At 50.2% G+C, this 21,280-nt stretch overlaps 1 protein-coding gene across 1 annotated transcript; it reads right to left on the reverse strand.

Moving 5' to 3' along the window:
- Window positions 1-16,712: 16,712 nt before the first annotated feature.
- On the reverse strand, window positions 16,713-17,316 carry LOC308610794 (Golgi-associated RAB2B interactor protein 3-like; the record flags this gene model as incomplete). Its single annotated transcript, XM_081259803.1, has 2 exons — window positions 16,713-16,739; window positions 16,786-17,316. The coding sequence occupies 2 exons, from the start codon at window positions 17,314-17,316 to the stop codon at window positions 16,713-16,715; spliced, it is 558 nt and encodes a 185-aa protein (XP_081115929.1).
- Between the last annotated feature and the right edge of the window lie 3,964 nt (window positions 17,317-21,280).

A 21,280-nucleotide genomic window follows, 5' to 3' on the forward strand; every position in this document is an offset into this window, starting at 1 on the left:
AGTGTCCTCGCCGGATCCGCTTTCTCCTGGATCCTTGATGGTGGCTCCCGCCAGGCCCATGGTCAACCCTGCCGCTGCTCCTTCGGCGCTTTTCACGGCTGCAGTTGATCCATGGGGGGCACCTGCAATGGCCTCGCCAGATCCGCTTTCTCCTGGATCCTTGATGGTGGCTCCCGCCAGGCCCATGGTCAACCCTGCCGCTGATCCTTCGGCGCTTTTCACGGCTGCAGTTGATCCATGGGGGGCACCTGCAATGGCCTCGCCAGATCCGCTTTCTCCTGGATCCTTGATGGTGGCTCCAGCCAGGCCCATGGCCATTCCTGCCGCTGATCCTTCGGCGCTTTTCACGGCTGCATTTGATCCATGGGGGGCACCTGCAATGGCCTCGCCGGATCCGCTTTCTCCTGGATCCTTGATAATGGCTCCCGCCAGGCCCATGGACATCCCTGCCGCTGATCCTTCGATGCATTTCACGGCTGCAGTTGATCCATGGGGGGGCACCTGCAGTGGCCTCACCGGATCCGCTTTCTCCTGGATCCTTGATGGTGGCTCCCGCCAGACCGGTGGTCATCCCTGCCGCTGATCCTTCGGCGGTTTTCACGGCTGCAGTTGAGACATGGGGGGCACCTGCAATGGCCTCGCTGAATCCGCTTTCTCTTGGATCCTTGATGGTGGCTACAGCCAGGTCCGTGGTCATCCCTGCCGCTGATCCATCGGCGCTTTTCACGGCTGCAGTTGATCCAAGGGGGGCACCTGCAGTGGCCTCGCCGGATCCGCTTTTTCCTGGATCCTTGACCGTGGCTCCCGCCAGGTCCGTGGTCATCCCTGCCGCTGATTCTTCGGAGCTTTTCACGGCTGCACTTGATCTATGGTGGCACCTGCAATGGCCTCGCCGGATCCGCTTTCTCCAGGATCCTTGATGGTGGCTCCTTGATGGTGGCTCCAGCCAGGCCCATGGCCATTCCTGCCACTGTTCCTTCGTCGCTTTTCACGGCGGTAGTAGATCCATGGTGGGTACCTGCAATGGCCTCGCCGGATCTGCTTTCTCCTGGATCCTGGATAATGGCTCCCGCCAGGCCCATGGACAACCCTGCCGCTGATCCTTCGGCGCTTTTCACGCCTGCAGTTGATCCATCGGGGATACCTGCAGTGGCCTCGCCGGATCCGCTTTCTCCTGGATCCTTGATGGTGGCTCCCGCCAGGCCCATGGTCATTCCTCCTGCTGATCCTTCGGCACTTTTTGTGGCTCCAGTCACGTCACGAAGCTTGTGAAGCCCAGCCTCATCCTGATCCCTTTCTCTGTGGAGCTCTGTGGTCTGAGCCAAGGGGAGGAGAATCAGGTAAGTTAGAGATGACAGAAAGTGAGATCTGAACTGTCTGCTCCTCTCTCATCCTGGAGCTGAGCAACTCAAGGGCTTATACTTAGAATAACCTTTGAGATCACCCAGTCTAAGCTCCCATTGGATGCTAGATCCCATCTACTGCACCGCTCTCAAACGGCCACTCCATTTTACTTGAACAGTCCCAGGGTCAGGGAAAGCACTGATACAGTTCTCCATGATACACACTTTAATTTTATACCCTTGTGCTTCTCTCTCTGCAGGACAGACTCCTAGAAGTGGGGTTCCCGGGTCAAGGGATGCACACCTTCTGCATTTTGGTGACTCCACGGGTTGGGCTGATTTGAATCAGCATGTCGGCGTCACGGGGAGACACAATGAAGGAAGGACTTCCTAACTGTGAATGATGTTCCACAACTGATGAGACTACCTGGGCTGGGGTAAGTGTTCAAGAAGAGACCAGACAGTCAGGATGCTGTAGGAGGGATTACAGCCCTGGTGAGGAGACCAGTGCAGCTGATAATGATACCTAAGGTCTCTCTGAAATTCAGCCCTGTGGGACAAGGTGGAGAAGCACTCGGAACCTCTCCAGTGTGGTGAATCCCATAGTGATAGCTCGTTTGTCCCTGACCCTTTTCAACAATAGAAGGTATTTCCCAGGTGAGTCTCAGAGAGCACCAAAGGCTATGAAGGACCAGCTTTGCCCTGCTCTCCCAAAGCACCCTGCCCCGTGTTCTTGAGTCTCTGTGGGTGCTTCCCACTAGGATTTTGGCATCCTCTGTAGTCGCTGCATCTCCAGTTTGGAGCATCGGGGTACTGCTGTAACTGTCTACCGGTGGTCTCAGGATATAGACAAGCTTTTCCCAATGGGAAAAGAGGTCTTTTTGTGCATCGGAAGAGGGGCACAGCTGCAGATAGAAAGTCCGGCCGGTAGCAAGATTCAGGCACAGCTGCTGTTTCTCACGGTTGTGGATGGAGATCTTGACAAACTTCAAGGGAAGCAGCCTGGTGAGCTCTAGGGTCTTCACGGGCTTGCAACCTCTCCCCTTGGTGATCCCGGCGCATCTGACATGCTCTTCACAGACTTTCGTTGTTCGGGCCAGCAGCATGACGTCAGGTAGTGGGAAGAGGGGGCTGGTGGATGCGACACCCACAGTCACCCTTCGGACGCGGTTGTCTAGGTCAATCAGTTCTCCTTTCTTGCTGACCTGGATAAAGTCGCTCTCAAACATGGGAGCGTACTTGAAAATGTCATACTCTCCTCCCTCGTACAGTTGTCGTTGCAGGACCCCCATGGAGGTCCTCAACAACCCCACTGAACAGTAGCTATTGGCCGTGTAATGAGGTAAACTCTCACTGCTCATGGCTCTCTTCGTTCAAGACAGAGCCACCAGCCACAAATTGAGTCTCGGAGAGAGAGAGGGAACGAAAGCAACTCGTCACCTCCCTGCAGGACTCTGCCAGAGTCTCTTGGCCCGACCATATTTATACCGCAAGTCCTTTGTGACCCGTCACCATCACATCGCACACCCCTTTGTTGAGCCTCCAAGTCCCCACCCCCTTGGGGCAGGCTCACCAGCCTCCCCCTAAACCAACCACCATGTCCATAGGGAACAGGCTGACCCTGCCAGGGTATAGGTGTGGGTAGGCTGGATAGTCTTTCTACTCAAAAGGTTGAGAAAACCCTCCTGCTTTTGTAAATATCTGGGTGGTTTCCAGTCTTGTTGTTGTTACAAATCTCCCTGCAGGGGTCATCTTCGTGCTTCTGCTGAATGATGTCCTGGGGATAAAATCCTGGAAGTGGACTGTGTACTTGCTAAGGGCAGGCATCCTATGGGAATTGCTGTTCTCTGTGTCCCCAGCGTATATAGCACAGTGCTGGCAGGAACTTAGAAAGAGTGCTACGTGTCAGAGTCCCACTGGTACTGTCATTTCCAGGATATGGAGAATTTTCTCACCCATTTTCTCTTTTCAAGGAGGCTAACTTTTGTTTATATTTATATTTATATTTATATTTTTTACAGTTTTAGAAACTTTTTATTGTGAAATATAACACACATTCATGAAAGTGCAGAAAGCATAAATATAGCTTAATGAGTAACAAGAAAGTGAACACCCTTGTAGCTGCCACCCAGAGCAAGAAATAGAACCCTGCCAGCCCCTCTTCTGCATGCTCCCTCCCCACAAAGGTAACCCAAACTTGGATTGTATTTATTTTCTTTTCCTTCTTCTTTTTTATTGATGTATAGTTGATTTACAATGTTGTGTTAATTTGTGTTGTGTTAATTTCTTCGGTTAATTTCTGATTCAGTTTTTTGTATACATACATTCTTTTTCCTATTCTTTTCCATTATGGTTTATTACAGGATACTGAATATAGTTCTCTGTGCTCTACAGTAGGACCCTGCTGTTTATCCATCCTGTAGTTTGTATCTGCTAATCCCAAACTCCCAATCCTTCCCTCCTTGACCCCTGCTTGTTTTTTTTTTTTTTTTTTTTTTTTTTTTGTGGTACGCGGGCCTCTCACTGTTGTGGCCTCTCTCGTTGCGGAGCACAGGCTCCGGAGCCATGGCTCACGGGCCCAGCCGCTCCGCGGCATGTGGGGCCCTCCCGGACCGGGGCACGAACCCGTGTCCCCTGTGTCGGCAGGCAGACTCCCAACCACTGCGCCACCAGGGAAGCCCGAAGCTGAGCTCTTGAACTGGAGTGACCCTTCCGAGAGGGTCTGTGTTGGGCTACGACGGCCTGACCTTCACACTCCACATCAATCATTTCTTGCCGTGCACCTTGGGTGAGGAACCCAGGCAATTTCCAAACTCACTGCCAGCTGAAGGCTTTCTGTGGGATGCACCCCCAGCAGCTGGGGCCACAAGTCCTTCGTTGAAGAAATGCACCCCACGTGGATATTTCAAATGGAACGGTGTCTTTCAAAGCATACCCTCCAATCTCCTCATTATATAGATCCTGTGGCCCCAAATAGGAAGTAACATAAAGTCCCATATTAACAACCCCCCCAGCCAAATACTTCTTTTCACAGAAACCACAGTACCCTCCACAAAGTGCACATTTGATCAGGCCACTCCCCTCTTGAAAACATATCATGGCTTTGCATCACTCCAAGGTCAGAAATCAAACTCCTTTAAATGGACCTCAAAGCCTTGCATGGCGTGGCCCCTGCTGTGTTCCCCAGCATCACATCACGCTTGCTGTGCCAGCCACGACACTGCCTTCAATATGCCTCCCACCGTAGCACATCTTCAACAATCCTGTGAATGACCTTATTTTGCTGTAGGGAAAAAAACCCTTTCTAGTATGTATGTGTGTTGCCAGACTTGAAGTTTGGGACATTGGTTAGTTTGTAATCAACCATCCATTGCGTAATTGCACTTGCAGCTGCAGAATTGCTACCACGGTGATGAATATTGCTGTCCAAAATATTGGCCTAGGGCTTCCCTGGTGGCGCAGTGGTTGAGAGTCCGCCTGCCGATGCAGGGGACACGGGTTCGTGCCCCGGTCTGGGAGGATCCCACATGCCGCGGAGCGGTTGGGCCCGTGAGCCATGGCCTTTGGGCCTGCGCGTCCGGAGCCTGTGCTCCGCAACGGGAGAGGCCACAACAGTGAGAGGCCCGCATACAGCAAAAAAAAAAAAAAAAAAAAAAAAAATATTGGCCTTTATCTGATAGGGTGTACTGACTTGATACCCAAATTGATGTCTCCCTCCAGAAGAAGATGCCTGTTGCTTTGAAATACGTAGGTATCTGTGCATGTGTCTCTTGATGAACCGTCAAGATAGAAAAGGAAATCCAGAGCAAGTGCCAGGCAGGGCACGTTGCGGTGGGCAAGTCCCCACCTCCACTTTACTACTGCACTGGAGGTGTAAATTGTGTCAACTGTGGGTCTGCTCAGCTAACGCCCTGCATAGTGGACTAACTAGGTTCACGTTAAAGAAGTCCTTTGGGGTGAGGGAGTGAGAATGCCTAATACAGGCTAAGAAAGACAAAAGGTAAAGCCAAGGGTACAGAATCCTAAGATGAAGCTGTTTTAAGTAGGCTGATTCAGCCTCTGGCATAGTGAAAATCTGGGGCTCTGAGTCAAAGGCTTTGGAAAGAGTTCCCCTTTATCTCCCTCCTCTACCCCGTAACTCCTCACATTTCCGGAAGGCTTCCCCCAAACCCCTCTCAGGTCTTAGAGAACATGGCTCTTTCTCTCCTCTTACCAAGACCCACTGCTTCAAGAGGTAACTCCCAGGACACATTGATCCCCACAATCTATTGGTCTTTGTGTATCGGAAATCACAAGATGGGATTTTCCAGCCACCCACCAGAGCAACTGAGAAGGGCTTCCTCTCATCCTCCCAAGCTACCACTCCTCCCAGAATCCGTATCTTATTTCTCACCTCCTCCACCTCTACCACTTAATTTGCTCTGCAGAGAAAGTCCCTAAGTTTTACTGGAAACCCAACTTCCATCCTAGTAGACCCTGTTGTCACAGAAGGGAATGAGCAGAGAATTGCAAGGCTAGCAGATGACTCCCCGGTTCATACAAAGACACATGGGGCTTCCCTGGTGGCGCAGTGGTTGGGAGTCCGCCTGCCGATGCAGGGGGCACGGGTTCGTGTCCCTGTCCGGGAAGATCCTACATGCCGTGGAGCCGCTGGGCCCGTGAGCCATGGCCGCTGAGCCTGTGCGTCCGGAGCCTGTGCTCCGCAATGGGAGAGGCCACAGCAGCGAGAGGCCCGCATACCGCAAAAAAAAAAAAACCGCAAAACAAAAAACACACATGGTTCTCAGAGGCATTCTTCTCAAATCCGACGGTTGTTAACTGTTATCAACAGTTACTCTAATCCAACTGTCATCAAGTGTTGTTAACAATTTAATGATTTTCATGGACTCATGAAATTTATTTACAACTTTTTTTTAAACTGGAAAGACTTTTTTATGATGGACATTTAAAAATGCATAATCTCAGTATGAAATGAGATTTCATAATCTCATTTATGATTTTTTTTATTTTTAGAATCGCTTTCCACATGCATACATAATTTGCATAGTTCATCAGTACAGAGCATTTTGGATTATTCTGTTATTCCTTAGCAATATATCTAAACCTTTCTTGTGTTCCTGGATAGTGAGTATTTATGTCCCTTAGTTTCTTTATGTTATAGTTCTTGAAAGATATCTTTCAGACTTTGTCATCCATCTCTTGTGCATATATTGAAAGGAAAACAACAGTGAAACAAATTGGTTGAGATATTTCTAAGGCAGTGACTGCCACTTGGCTGACAGCAGTATAAGAATCATCCTGATGTCAGAGACGTTAAAATAAAATGGAAACGATAATACATTCCCATGGACATACCGCTTTGCATAATAGCTTTTCCTCCCAGACCATCCCTCCCTTGTTTTGACCCTACAGAAATCCAGTATTGTGAATTTTGTGTTTATCATGTCCTTGTTTTTTTCTCCCCTTTTAGCAAATGTGTGCTAAACATGGAAGCCAACCGGGGCTTTGTCTGCCTCTCAATGGTCATGTGTGAGCCTTGTTTCTGAACCAGGAATGACTCTGAAGCTCCTAAAGAAGGAGAGGATCTTACTGGATGTCTTACTTAGAGTCCCTGAACTGGTGGCGGACTGGCTGTTCCTCAGTTTGCGAGCTGTCCTCCCGTCCTTTGTCAACTTTGGAGTTTCCATGGCCAGATGAGGACCAGTGGGAGGATGATTTCTGGGTCTTGTCCCCTCCTGTCCTGTGGTGACCTTCACGTGTCCTGCGGTGATGGGAACTTTTCCTCGATGAAGACGTGTCCTTCTTTTCTTTTTTTCTCTCCAGGCTTCATCCCTGGGGTGGAAGCCCTTCTGGCTTCCATCCCGTTCAGACATGTAGCCTTCGGTCTGCAAGGTGGAGACCACGGGGTCTGCGACCTTCCCTTCAGCTCTTCCAGCAGCAGGCTTGCTGGTTGTGACTGCAACTGGCAACACCATGCTCATGCTGCTCTCTGGACCATCTGCCCCCGTCGAGGATGTGCTGGCATCATCGGCCAAGACCAGGTTCGTGTCCTGCAAGGATAAGCTGGCAGCACCTGCAGTGTCCTCGCCGGATCCGCTTTCTCCTGGATCCTTGATGGTGGCTCCCGCCAGGCCCATGGTCAACCCTGCCGCTGCTCCTTCGGCGCTTTTCACGGCTGCAGTTGATCCATGGGGGGCACCTGCAATGGCCTCGCCAGATCCGCTTTCTCCTGGATCCTTGATGGTGGCTCCCGCCAGGCCCATGGTCAACCCTGCCGCTGATCCTTCGGCGCTTTTCACGGCTGCAGTTGATCCATGGGGGGCACCTGCAATGGCCTCGCCAGATCCGCTTTCTCCTGGATCCTTGATGGTGGCTCCAGCCAGGCCCATGGCCATTCCTGCCGCTGATCCTTCGGCGCTTTTCACGGCTGCATTTGATCCATGGGGGGCACCTGCAATGGCCTCGCCGGATCCGCTTTCTCCTGGATCCTTGATAATGGCTCCCGCCAGGCCCATGGACATCCCTGCCGCTGATCCTTCGATGCATTTCACGGCTGCAGTTGATCCATGGGGGGGCACCTGCAGTGGCCTCACCGGATCCGCTTTCTCCTGGATCCTTGATGGTGGCTCCCGCCAGACCGGTGGTCATCCCTGCCGCTGATCCTTCGGCGGTTTTCACGGCTGCAGTTGAGACATGGGGGGCACCTGCAATGGCCTCGCTGAATCCGCTTTCTCTTGGATCCTTGATGGTGGCTACAGCCAGGTCCGTGGTCATCCCTGCCGCTGATCCATCGGCGCTTTTCACGGCTGCAGTTGATCCAAGGGGGGCACCTGCAGTGGCCTCGCCGGATCCGCTTTTTCCTGGATCCTTGACCGTGGCTCCCGCCAGGTCCGTGGTCATCCCTGCCGCTGATTCTTCGGAGCTTTTCACGGCTGCACTTGATGTGTGGTGGCACCTGCAATGGCCTCGCCGGATCCGCTTTCCCCAGGATCCTTGATGGCGGCTCCTTGATCGTGGCTCCAGCCAGGCCCATGGCCATTCCTGCCACTGTTCCTTCGTCGCTTTTCACGGCGGTAGTAGATCCATGGTGGGTACCTGCAATGGCCTCGCCGGATCTGCTTTCTCCTGGATCCTGGATAATGGCTCCCGCCAGGCCCATGGGCAACCCTGCCGCTGATCCTTCGGCGCTTTTCACGCCTGCAGTTGATCCATCGGGGATACCTGCAGTGGCCTCGCCGGATCCGCTTTCTCCTGGATCCTTGATGGTGGCTCCCGCCAGGCCCATGGTCATTCCTCCTGCTGATCCTTCGGCACTTTTTGTGGCTCCAGTCACGTCACGAAGCTTGTGAAGCCCAGCCTCATCCTGATCCCTTTCTCTGTGGAGCTCTGTGGTCTGAGCCAAGGGGAGGAGAATCAGGTAAGTTAGAGATGACAGAAAGTGAGATCTGAACTGTCTGCTCCTCTCTCATCCTGGAGCTGAGCAACTCAAGGGCTTATACTTAGAATAACCTTTGAGATCACCCAGTCTAAGCTCCCATTGGATGCTAGATCCCATCTACTGCACCGCTCTCAAACGGCCACTCCATTTTACTTGAACAGTCCCAGGGTCAGGGAAAGCACTGATACAGTTCTCCATGATACACACTTTAATTTTATACCCTTGTGCTTCTCTCTCTGCAGGACAGACTCCTAGAAGTGGGGTTCCCGGGTCAAGGGATGCACACCTTCTGCATTTTGGTGACTCCACGGGTTGGGCTGATTTGAATCAGCATGTCGGCGTCACGGGGAGACACAATGAAGGAAGGACTTCCTAACTGTGAATGATGTTCCACAACTGATGAGACTACCTGGGCTGGGGTAAGTGTTCAAGAAGAGACCAGACAGTCAGGATGCTGTAGGAGGGATTACAGCCCTGGTGAGGAGACCAGTGCAGCTGATATGATACCTAAGGTCTCTCTGAAATTCAGCCCTGTGGGACAAGGTGGAGAAGCACTCGGAACCTCTCCAGTGTGGTGAATCCCATAGTGATAGCTCGTTTGTCCCTGACCCTTTTCAACAATAGAAGGTATTTCCCAGGTGAGTCTCAGAGAGCACCAAAGGCTATGAAGGACCAGCTTTGCCCTGCTCTCCCAAAGCACCCTGCCCCATGTTCTTGAGTCTCTGTGGGTGCTTCCCACTAGGATTTTGGCATCCTCTGTAGTCGCTGCATCTCCAGTTTGGAGCATCGGGGTACTGCTGTAACTGTCTACCGGTGGTCTCAGGATATAGACAAGCTTTTCCCAATGGGAAAAGAGGTCTTTTTGTGCATCGGAAGAGGGGCACAGCTGCAGATAGAAAGTCCGGCCGGTAGCAAGATTCAGGCACAGCTGCTGTTTCTCACGGTTGTGGATGGAGATCTTGACAAACTTCAAGGGAAGCAGCCTGGTGAGCTCTAGGGTCTTCACGGGCTTGCAACCTCTCCCCTTGGTGATCCCGGCGCATCTGACATGCTCTTCACAGACTTTCGTTGTTCGGGCCAGCAGCATGACATCAGGTAGTGGGAAGAGGGGGCTGGTGGATGCGACACCCACAGTCACCCTTCGGACGCGGTTGTCTAGGTCAATCAGTTCTCCTTTCTTGCTGACCTGGATAAAGTCGCTCTCAAACATGGGAGCGTACTTGAAAATGTCATACTCTCCTCCCTCGTACAGTTGTCGTTGCAGGACCCCCATGGAGGTCCTCAACACCCCCACTGAACAGTAGCTATTGGCCGTGTAATGAGGTAAACTCTCACTGCTCATGGCTCTCTTCGTTCAAGACAGAGCCACCAGCCACAAATTGAGTCTCGGAGAGAGAGAGGGAACGAAAGCAACTCGTCACCTCCCTGCAGGACTCTGCCAGAGTCTCTTGGCCCGACCATATTTATACCGCAAGTCCTTTGTGACCCGTCACCATCACATCGCACACCCCTTTGTTGAGCCTCCAAGTCCCCACCCCCTTGGGGCAGGCTCACCAGCCTCCCCCTAAACCAACCACCATGTCCATAGGGAACAGGCTGACCCTGCCAGGGTATAGGTGTGGGTAGGCTGGATAGTCTTTCTACTCAAAAGGTTGAGAAAACCCTCCTGCTTTTGTAAATATCTGGGTGGTTTCCAGTCTTGTTGTTGTTACAAATCTCCCTGCAGGGGTCATCTTCGTGCTTCTGCTGAATGATGTCCTGGGGATAAAATCCTGGAAGTGGACTGTGTACTTGCTAAGGGCAGGCATCCTATGGGAATTGCTGTTCTCTGTGTCCCCAGCGTATATAGCACAGTGCTGGCAGGAACTTAGAAAGAGTGCTACGTGTCAGAGTCCCACTGGTACTGTCATTTCCAGGATATGGAGAATTTTCTCACCCATTTTCTCTTTTCAAGGAGGCTAACTTTTGTTTATATTTATATTTATATTTATATTTTTTACAGTTTTAGAAACTTTTTATTGTGAAATATAACACACATTCATGAAAGTGCAGAAAGCATAAATATAGCTTAATGAGTAACAAGAAAGTGAACACCCTTGTAGCTGCCACCCAGAGCAAGAAATAGAACCCTGCCAGCCCCTCTTCTGCATGCTCCCTCCCCACAAAGGTAACCCAAACTTGGATTGTATTTATTTTCTTTTCCTTCTTCTTTTTTATTGATGTATAGTTGATTTACAATGTTGTGTTAATTTGTGTTGTGTTAATTTCTTCGGTTAATTTCTGATTCAGTTTTTTGTATACATACATTCTTTTTCCTATTCTTTTCCATTATGGTTTATCACAGGATACTGAATATAGTTCTCTGTGCTCTACAGTAGGACCCTGCTGTTTATCCATCCTGTAGTTTGTATCTGCTAATCCCAAACTCCCAATCCTTCCCTCCTTGACCCCTGCTTGTTTTTTTGTTTTTTTTTTTTTTTTTTTTTGCGGTACGCGGGCCTCTCACTGTTGTGGCCTCTCTCGTTGCGGAGCACAGGCTCCGGAGCCATGGCTCACGGGCCCAGCCGCTCCGCGGCATGTGGGGCCCTCCCGGACCGGGGCACGAACCCGTGTCCCCTGTGTCGGCAGGCAGACTCCCAACCACTGCGCCACCAGGGAAGCCCGAAGCTGAGCTCTTGAACTGGAGTGACCCTTCCGAGAGGGTCTGTGTTGGGCTACGACGGCCTGACCTTCACACTCCACATCAATCATTTCTTGCCGTGCACCTTGGGTGAGGAACCCAGGCAATTTCCAAACTCACTGCCAGCTGAAGGCTTTCTGTGGGATGCACCCCCAGCAGCTGGGGCCACAAGTCCTTCGTTGAAGAAATGCACCCCACGTGGATATTTCAAATGGAACGGTGTCTTTCAAAGCATACCCTCCAATCTCCTCATTATATAGATCCTGTGGCCCCAAATAGGAAGTAACATAAAGTCCCATATTAACAACCCCCCCAGCCAAATACTTCTTTTCACAGAAACCACAGTACCCTCCACAAAGTGCACATTTGATCAGGCCACTCCCCTCTTGAAAACATATCATGGCTTTGCATCACTCCAAGGTCAGAAATCAAACTCCTTTAAATGGACCTCAAAGCCTTGCATGGCGTGGCCCCTGCTGTGTTCCCCAGCATCACATCACGCTTGCTGTGCCAGCCACGACACTGCCTTCAATATGCCTCCCACCGTAGCACATCTTCAACAATCCTGTGAATGACCTTATTTTGCTGTAGGGAAAAAAACCCTTTCTAGTATGTATGTGTGTTGCCAGACTTGAAGTTTGGGACATTGGTTAGTTTGTAATCAACCATCCATTGCGTAATTGCACTTGCAGCTGCAGAATTGCTACCACGGTGATGAATATTGCTGTCCAAAATATTGGCCTTTATCTGATAGGGTGTACTGACTTGATACCCAAATTGATGTCTCCCTCCAGAAGAAGATGCCTGTTGCTTTGAAATACGTAGGTATCTGTGCATGTGTCTCTTGATGAACCGTCAAGATAGAAAAGGAAATCCAGAGCAAGTGCCAGGCAGGGCACGTTGCGGTGGGCAAGTCCCCACCTCCACTTTACTACTGCACTGGAGGTGTAAATTGTGTCAACTGTGGGTCTGCTCAGCTAACGCCCTGCATAGTGGACTAACTAGGTTCACGTTAAAGAAGTCCTTTGGGGTGAGGGAGTGAGAATGCCTAATACAGGCTAAGAAAGACAAAAGGTAAAGCCAAGGGTACAGAATCCTAAGATGAAGCTGTTTTAAGTAGGCTGATTCAGCCTCTGGCATAGTGAAAATCTGGGGCTCTGAGTCAAAGGCTTTGGAAAGAGTTCCCCTTTATCTCCCTCCTCTACCCCGTAACTCCTCACATTTCCGGAAGGCTTCCCCCAAACCCCTCTCAGGTCTTAGAGAACATGGCTCTTTCTCTCCTCTTACCAAGACCCACTGCTTCAAGAGGTAACTCCCAGGACACATTGATCCCCACAATCTATTGGTCTTTGTGTATCGGAAATCACAAGATGGGATTTTCCAGCCACCCACCAGAGCAACTGAGAAGGGCTTCCTCTCATCCTCCCAAGCTACCACTCCTCCCAGAATCCGTATCTTATTTCTCACCTCCTCCACCTCTACCACTTAATTTGCTCTGCAGAGAAAGTCCCTAAGTTTTACTGGAAACCCAACTTCCATCCTAGTAGACCCTGTTGTCACAGAAGGGAATGAGCAGAGAATTGCAAGGCTAGCAGATGACTCCCCGGTTCATACAAAGACACATGGGGCTTCCCTGGTGGCGCAGTGGTTGGGAGTCCGCCTGCCGATGCAGGGGGCACGGGTTCGTGTCCCTGTCCGGGAAGATCCTACATGCCGTGGAGCCGCTGGGCCCGTGAGCCATGGCCGCTGAGCCTGTGCGTCCGGAGCCTGTGCTCCGCAATGGGAGAGGCCACAGCAGCGAGAGGCCCGCATACCGCAAAAAAAAAAAAACCGCAAAACAAAAAACACACATGGTTCTCAGAGGCATTCTTCTCAAATCCGACGGTTGTTAACTGTTATCAACAGTTACTCTAATCCAACTGTCATCAAGTGTTGTTAACAATTTAATGATTTTCATGGACTCATGAAATTTATTTACAACTTTTTTTTAAACTGGAAAGACTTTTTTATGATGGACATTTAAAAATGCATAATCTCAGTATGAAATGAGATTTCATAATCTCATTTATGATTTTTTTTATTTTTAGAATCGCTTTCCACATGCATACATAATTTGCATAGTTCATCAGTACAGAGCATTTTGGATTATTCTGTTATTCCTTAGCAATATATCTAAACCTTTCTTGTGTTCCTGGATAGTGAGTATTTATGTCCCTTAGTTTCTTTATGTTATAGTTCTTGAAAGATATCTTTCAGACTTTGTCATCCATCTCTTGTGCATATATTGAAAGGAAAACAACAGTGAAACAAATTGGTTGAGATATTTCTAAGGCAGTGACTGCCACTTGGCTGACAGCAGTATAAGAATCATCCTGATGTCAGAGACGTTAAAATAAAATGGAAACGATAATACATTCCCATGGACATACCGCTTTGCATAATAGCTTTTCCTCCCAGACCATCCCTCCCTTGTTTTGACCCTACAGAAATCCAGTATTGTGAATTTTGTGTTTATCATGTCCTTGTTTTTTTCTCCCCTTTTAGCAAATGTGTGCTAAACATGGAAGCCAACCGGGGCTTTGTCTGCCTCTCAATGGTCATGTGTGAGCCTTGTTTCTGAACCAGGAATGACTCTGAAGCTCCTAAAGAAGGAGAGGATCTTACTGGATGTCTTACTTAGAGTCCCTGAACTGGTGGCGGACTGGCTGTTCCTCAGTTTGCGAGCTGTCCTCCCGTCCTTTGTCAACTTTGGAGTTTCCATGGCCAGATGAGGACCAGTGGGAGGATGATTTCTGGGTCTTGTCCCCTCCTGTCCTGTGGTGACCTTCACGTGTCCTGCGGTGATGGGAACTTTTCCTCGATGAAGACGTGTCCTTCTTTTCTTTTTTTCTCTCCAGGCTTCATCCCTGGGGTGGAAGCCCTTCTGGCTTCCATCCCGTTCAGACATGTAGCCTTCGGTCTGCAAGGTGGAGACCACGGGGTCTGCGACCTTCCCTTCAGCTCTTCCAGCAGCAGGCTTGCTGGTTGTGACTGCAACTGGCAACACCATGCTCATGCTGCTCTCTGGACCATCTGCCCCCGTCGAGGATGTGCTGGCATCATCGGCCAAGACCAGGTTCGTGTCCTGCAAGGATAAGCTGGCAGCACCTGCAGTGTCCTCGCCGGATCCGCTTTCTCCTGGATCCTTGATGGTGGCTCCCGCCAGGCCCATGGTCAACCCTGCCGCTGCTCCTTCGGCGCTTTTCACGGCTGCAGTTGATCCATGGGGGGCACCTGCAATGGCCTCGCCAGATCCGCTTTCTCCTGGATCCTTGATGGTGGCTCCCGCCAGGCCCATGGTCAACCCTGCCGCTGATCCTTCGGCGCTTTTCACGGCTGCAGTTGATCCATGGGGGGCACCTGCAATGGCCTCGCCAGATCCGCTTTCTCCTGGATCCTTGATGGTGGCTCCAGCCAGGCCCATGGCCATTCCTGCCGCTGATCCTTCGGCGCTTTTCACGGCTGCATTTGATCCATGGGGGGCACCTGCAATGGCCTCGCCGGATCCGCTTTCTCCTGGATCCTTGATAATGGCTCCCGCCAGGCCCATGGACATCCCTGCCGCTGATCCTTCGATGCATTTCACGGCTGCAGTTGATCCATGGGGGGGCACCTGCAGTGGCCTCACCGGATCCGCTTTCTCCTGGATCCTTGATGGTGGCTCCCGCCAGACCGGTGGTCATCCCTGCCGCTGATCCTTCGGCGGTTTTCACGGCTGCAGTTGAGACATGGGGGGCACCTGCAATGGCCTCGCTGAATCCGCTTTCTCTTGGATCCTTGATGGTGGCTACAGCCAGGTCCGTGGTCATCCCTGCCGCTGATCCATCGGCGCTTTTCACGGCTGCAGTTGATCCAAGGGGGGCACCTGCAGTGGCCTCGCCGGATCCGCTTTTTCCTGGATCCTTGACCGTGGCTCCCGCCAGGTCCGTGGTCATCCCTGCCGCTGATTCTTCGGAGCTTTTCACGGCTGCACTTGATCTATGGTGGCACCTGCAATGGCCTCGCCGGATCCGCTTTCTCCAGGATCCTTGATGGTGGCTCCTTGATGGTGGCTCCAGCCAGGCCCATGGCCATTCCTGCCACTGTTCCTTCGTCGCTTTTCACGGCGGTAGTAGATCCATGGTGGGTACCTGCAATGGCCTCGCCGGATCTGCTTTCTCCTGGATCCTGGATAATGGCTCCCGCCAGGCCCATGGACAACCCTGCCGCTGATCCTTCGGCGCTTTTCACGCCTGCAGTTGATCCATCGGGGATACCTGCAGTGGCCTCGCCGGATCCGCTTTCTCCTGGATCCTTGATGGTGGCTCCCGCCAGGCCCATGGTCATTCCTCCTGCTGATCCTTCGGCACTTTTTGTGGCTCCAGTCACGTCACGAAGCTTGTGAAGCCCAGCCTCATCCTGATCCCTTTCTCTGTGGAGCTCTGTGGTCTGAGCCAAGGGGAGGAGAATCAGGTAAGTTAGAGATGACAGAAAGTGAGATCTGAACTGTCTGCTCCTCTCTCATCCTGGAGCTGAGCAACTCAAGGGCTTATACTTAGAATAACCTTTGAGATCACCCAGTCTAAGCTCCCATTGGATGCTAGATCCCATCTACTGCACCGCTCTCAAACGGCCACTCCATTTTACTTGAACAGTCCCAGGGTCAGGGAAAGCACTGATACAGTTCTCCATGATACACACTTTAATTTTATACCCTTGTGCTTCTCTCTCTGCAGGACAGACTCCTAGAAGTGGGGTTCCCGGGTCAAGGGATGCACACCTTCTGCATTTTGGTGACTCCACGGGTTGGGCTGATTTGAATCAGCATGTCGGCGTCACGGGGAGACACAATGAAGGAAGGACTTCCTAACTGTGAATGATGTTCCACAACTGATGAGACTACCTGGGCTGGGGTAAGTGTTCAAGAAGAGACCAGACAGTCAGGATGCTGTAGGAGGGATTACAGCCCTGGTGAGGAGACCAGTGCAGCTGATAATGATACCTAAGGTCTCTCTGAAATTCAGCCCTGTGGGACAAGGTGGAGAAGCACTCGGAACCTCTCCAGTGTGGTGAATCCCATAGTGATAGCTCGTTTGTCCCTGACCCTTTTCAACAATAGAAGGTATTTCCCAGGTGAGTCTCAGAGAGCACCAAAGGCTATGAAGGACCAGCTTTGCCCTGCTCTCCCAAAGCACCCTGCCCCGTGTTCTTGAGTCTCTGTGGGTGCTTCCCACTAGGATTTTGGCATCCTCTGTAGTCGCTGCATCTCCAGTTTGGAGCATCGGGGTACTGCTGTAACTGTCTACCGGTGGTCTCAGGATATAGACAAGCTTTTCCCAATGGGAAAAGAGGTCTTTTTGTGCATCGGAAGAGGGGCACAGCTGCAGATAGAAAGTCCGGCCGGTAGCAAGATTCAGGCACAGCTGCTGTTTCTCACGGTTGTGGATGGAGATCTTGACAAACTTCAAGGGAAGCAGCCTGGTGAGCTCTAGGGTCTTCACGGGCTTGCAACCTCTCCCCTTGGTGATCCCGGCGCATCTGACATGCTCTTCACAGACTTTCGTTGTTCGGGCCAGCAGCATGACGTCAGGTAGTGGGAAGAGGGGGCTGGTGGATGCGACACCCACAGTCACCCTTCGGACGCGGTTGTCTAGGTCAATCAGTTCTCCTTTCTTGCTGACCTGGATAAAGTCGCTCTCAAACATGGGAGCGTACTTGAAAATGTCATACTCTCCTCCCTCGTACAGTTGTCGTTGCAGGACCCCCATGGAGGTCCTCAACACCCCCACTGAACAGTAGCTATTGGCCGTGTAATGAGGTAAACTCTCACTGCTCATGGCTCTCTTCGTTCAAGACAGAGCCACCAGCCACAAATTGAGTCTCGGAGAGAGAGAGGGAACGAAAGCAACTCGTCACCTCCCTGCAGGACTCTGCCAGAGTCTCTTGGCCCGACCATATTTATACCGCAAGTCCTTTGTGACCCGTCACCATCACATCGCACACCCCTTTGTTGAGCCTCCAAGTCCCCACCCCCTTGGGGCAGGCTCACCAGCCTCCCCCTAAACCAACCACCATGTCCATAGGGAACAGGCTGACCCTGCCAGGGTATAGGTGTGGGTAGGCTGGATAGTCTTTCTACTCAAAAGGTTGAGAAAACCCTCCTGCTTTTGTAAATATCTGGGTGGTTTCCAGTCTTGTTGTTGTTACAAATCTCCCTGCAGGGGTCATCTTCGTGCTTCTGCTGAATGATGTCCTGGGGATAAAATCCTGGAAGTGGACTGTGTACTTGCTAAGGGCAGGCATCCTATGGGAATTGCTGTTCTCTGTGTCCCCAGCGTATATAGCACAGTGCTGGCAGGAACTTAGAAAGAGTGCTACGTGTCAGAGTCCCACTGGTACTGTCATTTCCAGGATATGGAGAATTTTCTCACCCATTTTCTCTTTTCAAGGAGGCTAACTTTTGTTTATATTTATATTTATATTTATATTTTTTACAGTTTTAGAAACTTTTTATTGTGAAATATAACACACATTCATGAAAGTGCAGAAAGCATAAATATAGCTTAATGAGTAACAAGAAAGTGAACACCCTTGTAGCTGCCACCCAGAGCAAGAAATAGAACCCTGCCAGCCCCTCTTCTGCATGCTCCCTCCCCACAAAGGTAACCCAAACTTGGATTGTATTTATTTTCTTTTCCTTCTTCTTTTTTATTGATGTATAGTTGATTTACAATGTTGTGTTAATTTGTGTTGTGTTAATTTCTTCGGTTAATTTCTGATTCAGTTTTTTGTATACATACATTCTTTTTCCTATTCTTTTCCATTATGGTTTATCACAGGATACTGAATATAGTTCTCTGTGCTCTACAGTAGGACCCTGCTGTTTATCCATCCTGTAGTTTGTATCTGCTAATCCCAAACTCCCAATCCTTCCCTCCTTGACCCCTGCTTGTTTTTTTGTTTTTTTTTTTTTTTTTTTTTGCGGTACGCGGGCCTCTCACTGTTGTGGCCTCTCTCGTTGCGGAGCACAGGCTCCGGAGCCATGGCTCACGGGCCCAGCCGCTCCGCGGCATGTGGGGCCCTCCCGGACCGGGGCACGAACCCGTGTCCCCTGTGTCGGCAGGCAGACTCCCAACCACTGCGCCACCAGGGAAGCCCGAAGCTGAGCTCTTGAACTGGAGTGACCCTTCCGAGAGGGTCTGTGTTGGGCTACGACGGCCTGACCTTCACACTCCACATCAATCATTTCTTGCCGTGCACCTTGGGTGAGGAACCCAGGCAATTTCCAAACTCACTGCCAGCTGAAGGCTTTCTGTGGGATGCACCCCCAGCAGCTGGGGCCACAAGTCCTTCGTTGAAGAAATGCACCCCACGTGGATATTTCAAATGGAACGGTGTCTTTCAAAGCATACCCTCCAATCTCCTCATTATATAGATCCTGTGGCCCCAAATAGGAAGTAACATAAAGTCCCATATTAACAACCCCCCCAGCCAAATACTTCTTTTCACAGAAACCACAGTACCCTCCACAAAGTGCACATTTGATCAGGCCACTCCCCTCTTGAAAACATATCATGGCTTTGCATCACTCCAAGGTCAGAAATCAAACTCCTTTAAATGGACCTCAAAGCCTTGCATGGCGTGGCCCCTGCTGTGTTCCCCAGCATCACATCACGCTTGCTGTGCCAGCCACGACACTGCCTTCAATATGCCTCCCACCGTAGCACATCTTCAACAATCCTGTGAATGACCTTATTTTGCTGTAGGGAAAAAAACCCTTTCTAGTATGTATGTGTGTTGCCAGACTTGAAGTTTGGGACATTGGTTAGTTTGTAATCAACCATCCATTGCGTAATTGCACTTGCAGCTGCAGAATTGCTACCACGGTGATGAATATTGCTGTCCAAAATATTGGCCTTTATCTGATAGGGTGTACTGACTTGATACCCAAATTGATGTCTCCCTCCAGAAGAAGATGCCTGTTGCTTTGAAATACGTAGGTATCTGTGCATGTGTCTCTTGATGAACCGTCAAGATAGAAAAGGAAATCCAGAGCAAGTGCCAGGCAGGGCACGTTGCGGTGGGCAAGTCCCCACCTCCACTTTACTACTGCACTGGAGGTGTAAATTGTGTCAACTGTGGGTCTGCTCAGCTAACGCCCTGCATAGTGGACTAACTAGGTTCACGTTAAAGAAGTCCTTTGGGGTGAGGGAGTGAGAATGCCTAATACAGGCTAAGAAAGACAAAAGGTAAAGCCAAGGGTACAGAATCCTAAGATGAAGCTGTTTTAAGTAGGCTGATTCAGCCTCTGGCATAGTGAAAATCTGGGGCTCTGAGTCAAAGGCTTTGGAAAGAGTTCCCCTTTATCTCCCTCCTCTACCCCGTAACTCCTCACATTTCCGGAAGGCTTCCCCCAAACCCCTCTCAGGTCTTAGAGAACATGGCTCTTTCTCTCCTCTTACCAAGACCCACTGCTTCAAGAGGTAACTCCCAGGACACATTGATCCCCACAATCTATTGGTCTTTGTGTATCGGAAATCACAAGATGGGATTTTCCAGCCACCCACCAGAGCAACTGAGAAGGGCTTCCTCTCATCCTCCCAAGCTACCACTCCTCCCAGAATCCGTATCTTATTTCTCACCTCCTCCACCTCTACCACTTAATTTGCTCTGCAGAGAAAGTCCCTAAGTTTTACTGGAAACCCAACTTCCATCCTAGTAGACCCTGTTGTCACAGAAGGGAATGAGCAGAGAATTGCAAGGCTAGCAGATGACTCCCCGGTTCATACAAAGACACATGGGGCTTCCCTGGTGGCGCAGTGGTTGGGAGTCCGCCTGCCGATGCAGGGGGCACGGGTTCGTGTCCCTGTCCGGGAAGATCCTACATGCCGTGGAGCCGCTGGGCCCGTGAGCCATGGCCGCTGAGCCTGTGCGTCCGGAGCCTGTGCTCCGCAATGGGAGAGGCCACAGCAGCGAGAGGCCCGCATACCGCAAAAAAAAAAAAACCGCAAAACAAAAAACACACATGGTTCTCAGAGGCATTCTTCTCAAATCCGACGGTTGTTAACTGTTATCAACAGTTACTCTAATCCAACTGTCATCAAGTGTTGTTAACAATTTAATGATTTTCATGGACTCATGAAATTTATTTACAACTTTTTTTTAAACTGGAAAGACTTTTTTATGATGGACATTTAAAAATGCATAATCTCAGTATGAAATGAGATTTCATAATCTCATTTATGATTTTTTTTATTTTTAGAATCGCTTTCCACATGCATACATAATTTGCATAGTTCATCAGTACAGAGCATTTTGGATTATTCTGTTATTCCTTAGCAATATATCTAAACCTTTCTTGTGTTCCTGGATAGTGAGTATTTATGTCCCTTAGTTTCTTTATGTTATAGTTCTTGAAAGATATCTTTCAGACTTTGTCATCCATCTCTTGTGCATATATTGAAAGGAAAACAACAGTGAAACAAATTGGTTGAGATATTTCTAAGGCAGTGACTGCCACTTGGCTGACAGCAGTATAAGAATCATCCTGATGTCAGAGACGTTAAAATAAAATGGAAACGATAATACATTCCCATGGACATACCGCTTTGCATAATAGCTTTTCCTCCCAGACCATCCCTCCCTTGTTTTGACCCTACAGAAATCCAGTATTGTGAATTTTGTGTTTATCATGTCCTTGTTTTTTTCTCCCCTTTTAGCAAATGTGTGCTAAACATGGAAGCCAACCGGGGCTTTGTCTGCCTCTCAATGGTCATGTGTGAGCCTTGTTTCTGAACCAGG

Source organism: Mesoplodon bidens (genome assembly GCF_964165515.1).
Source record: "Mesoplodon bidens genome assembly, contig: HAP1_SCAFFOLD_536, whole genome shotgun sequence".
NCBI classification, from domain to species: domain Eukaryota; kingdom Metazoa; phylum Chordata; class Mammalia; order Artiodactyla; family Ziphiidae; genus Mesoplodon; species Mesoplodon bidens.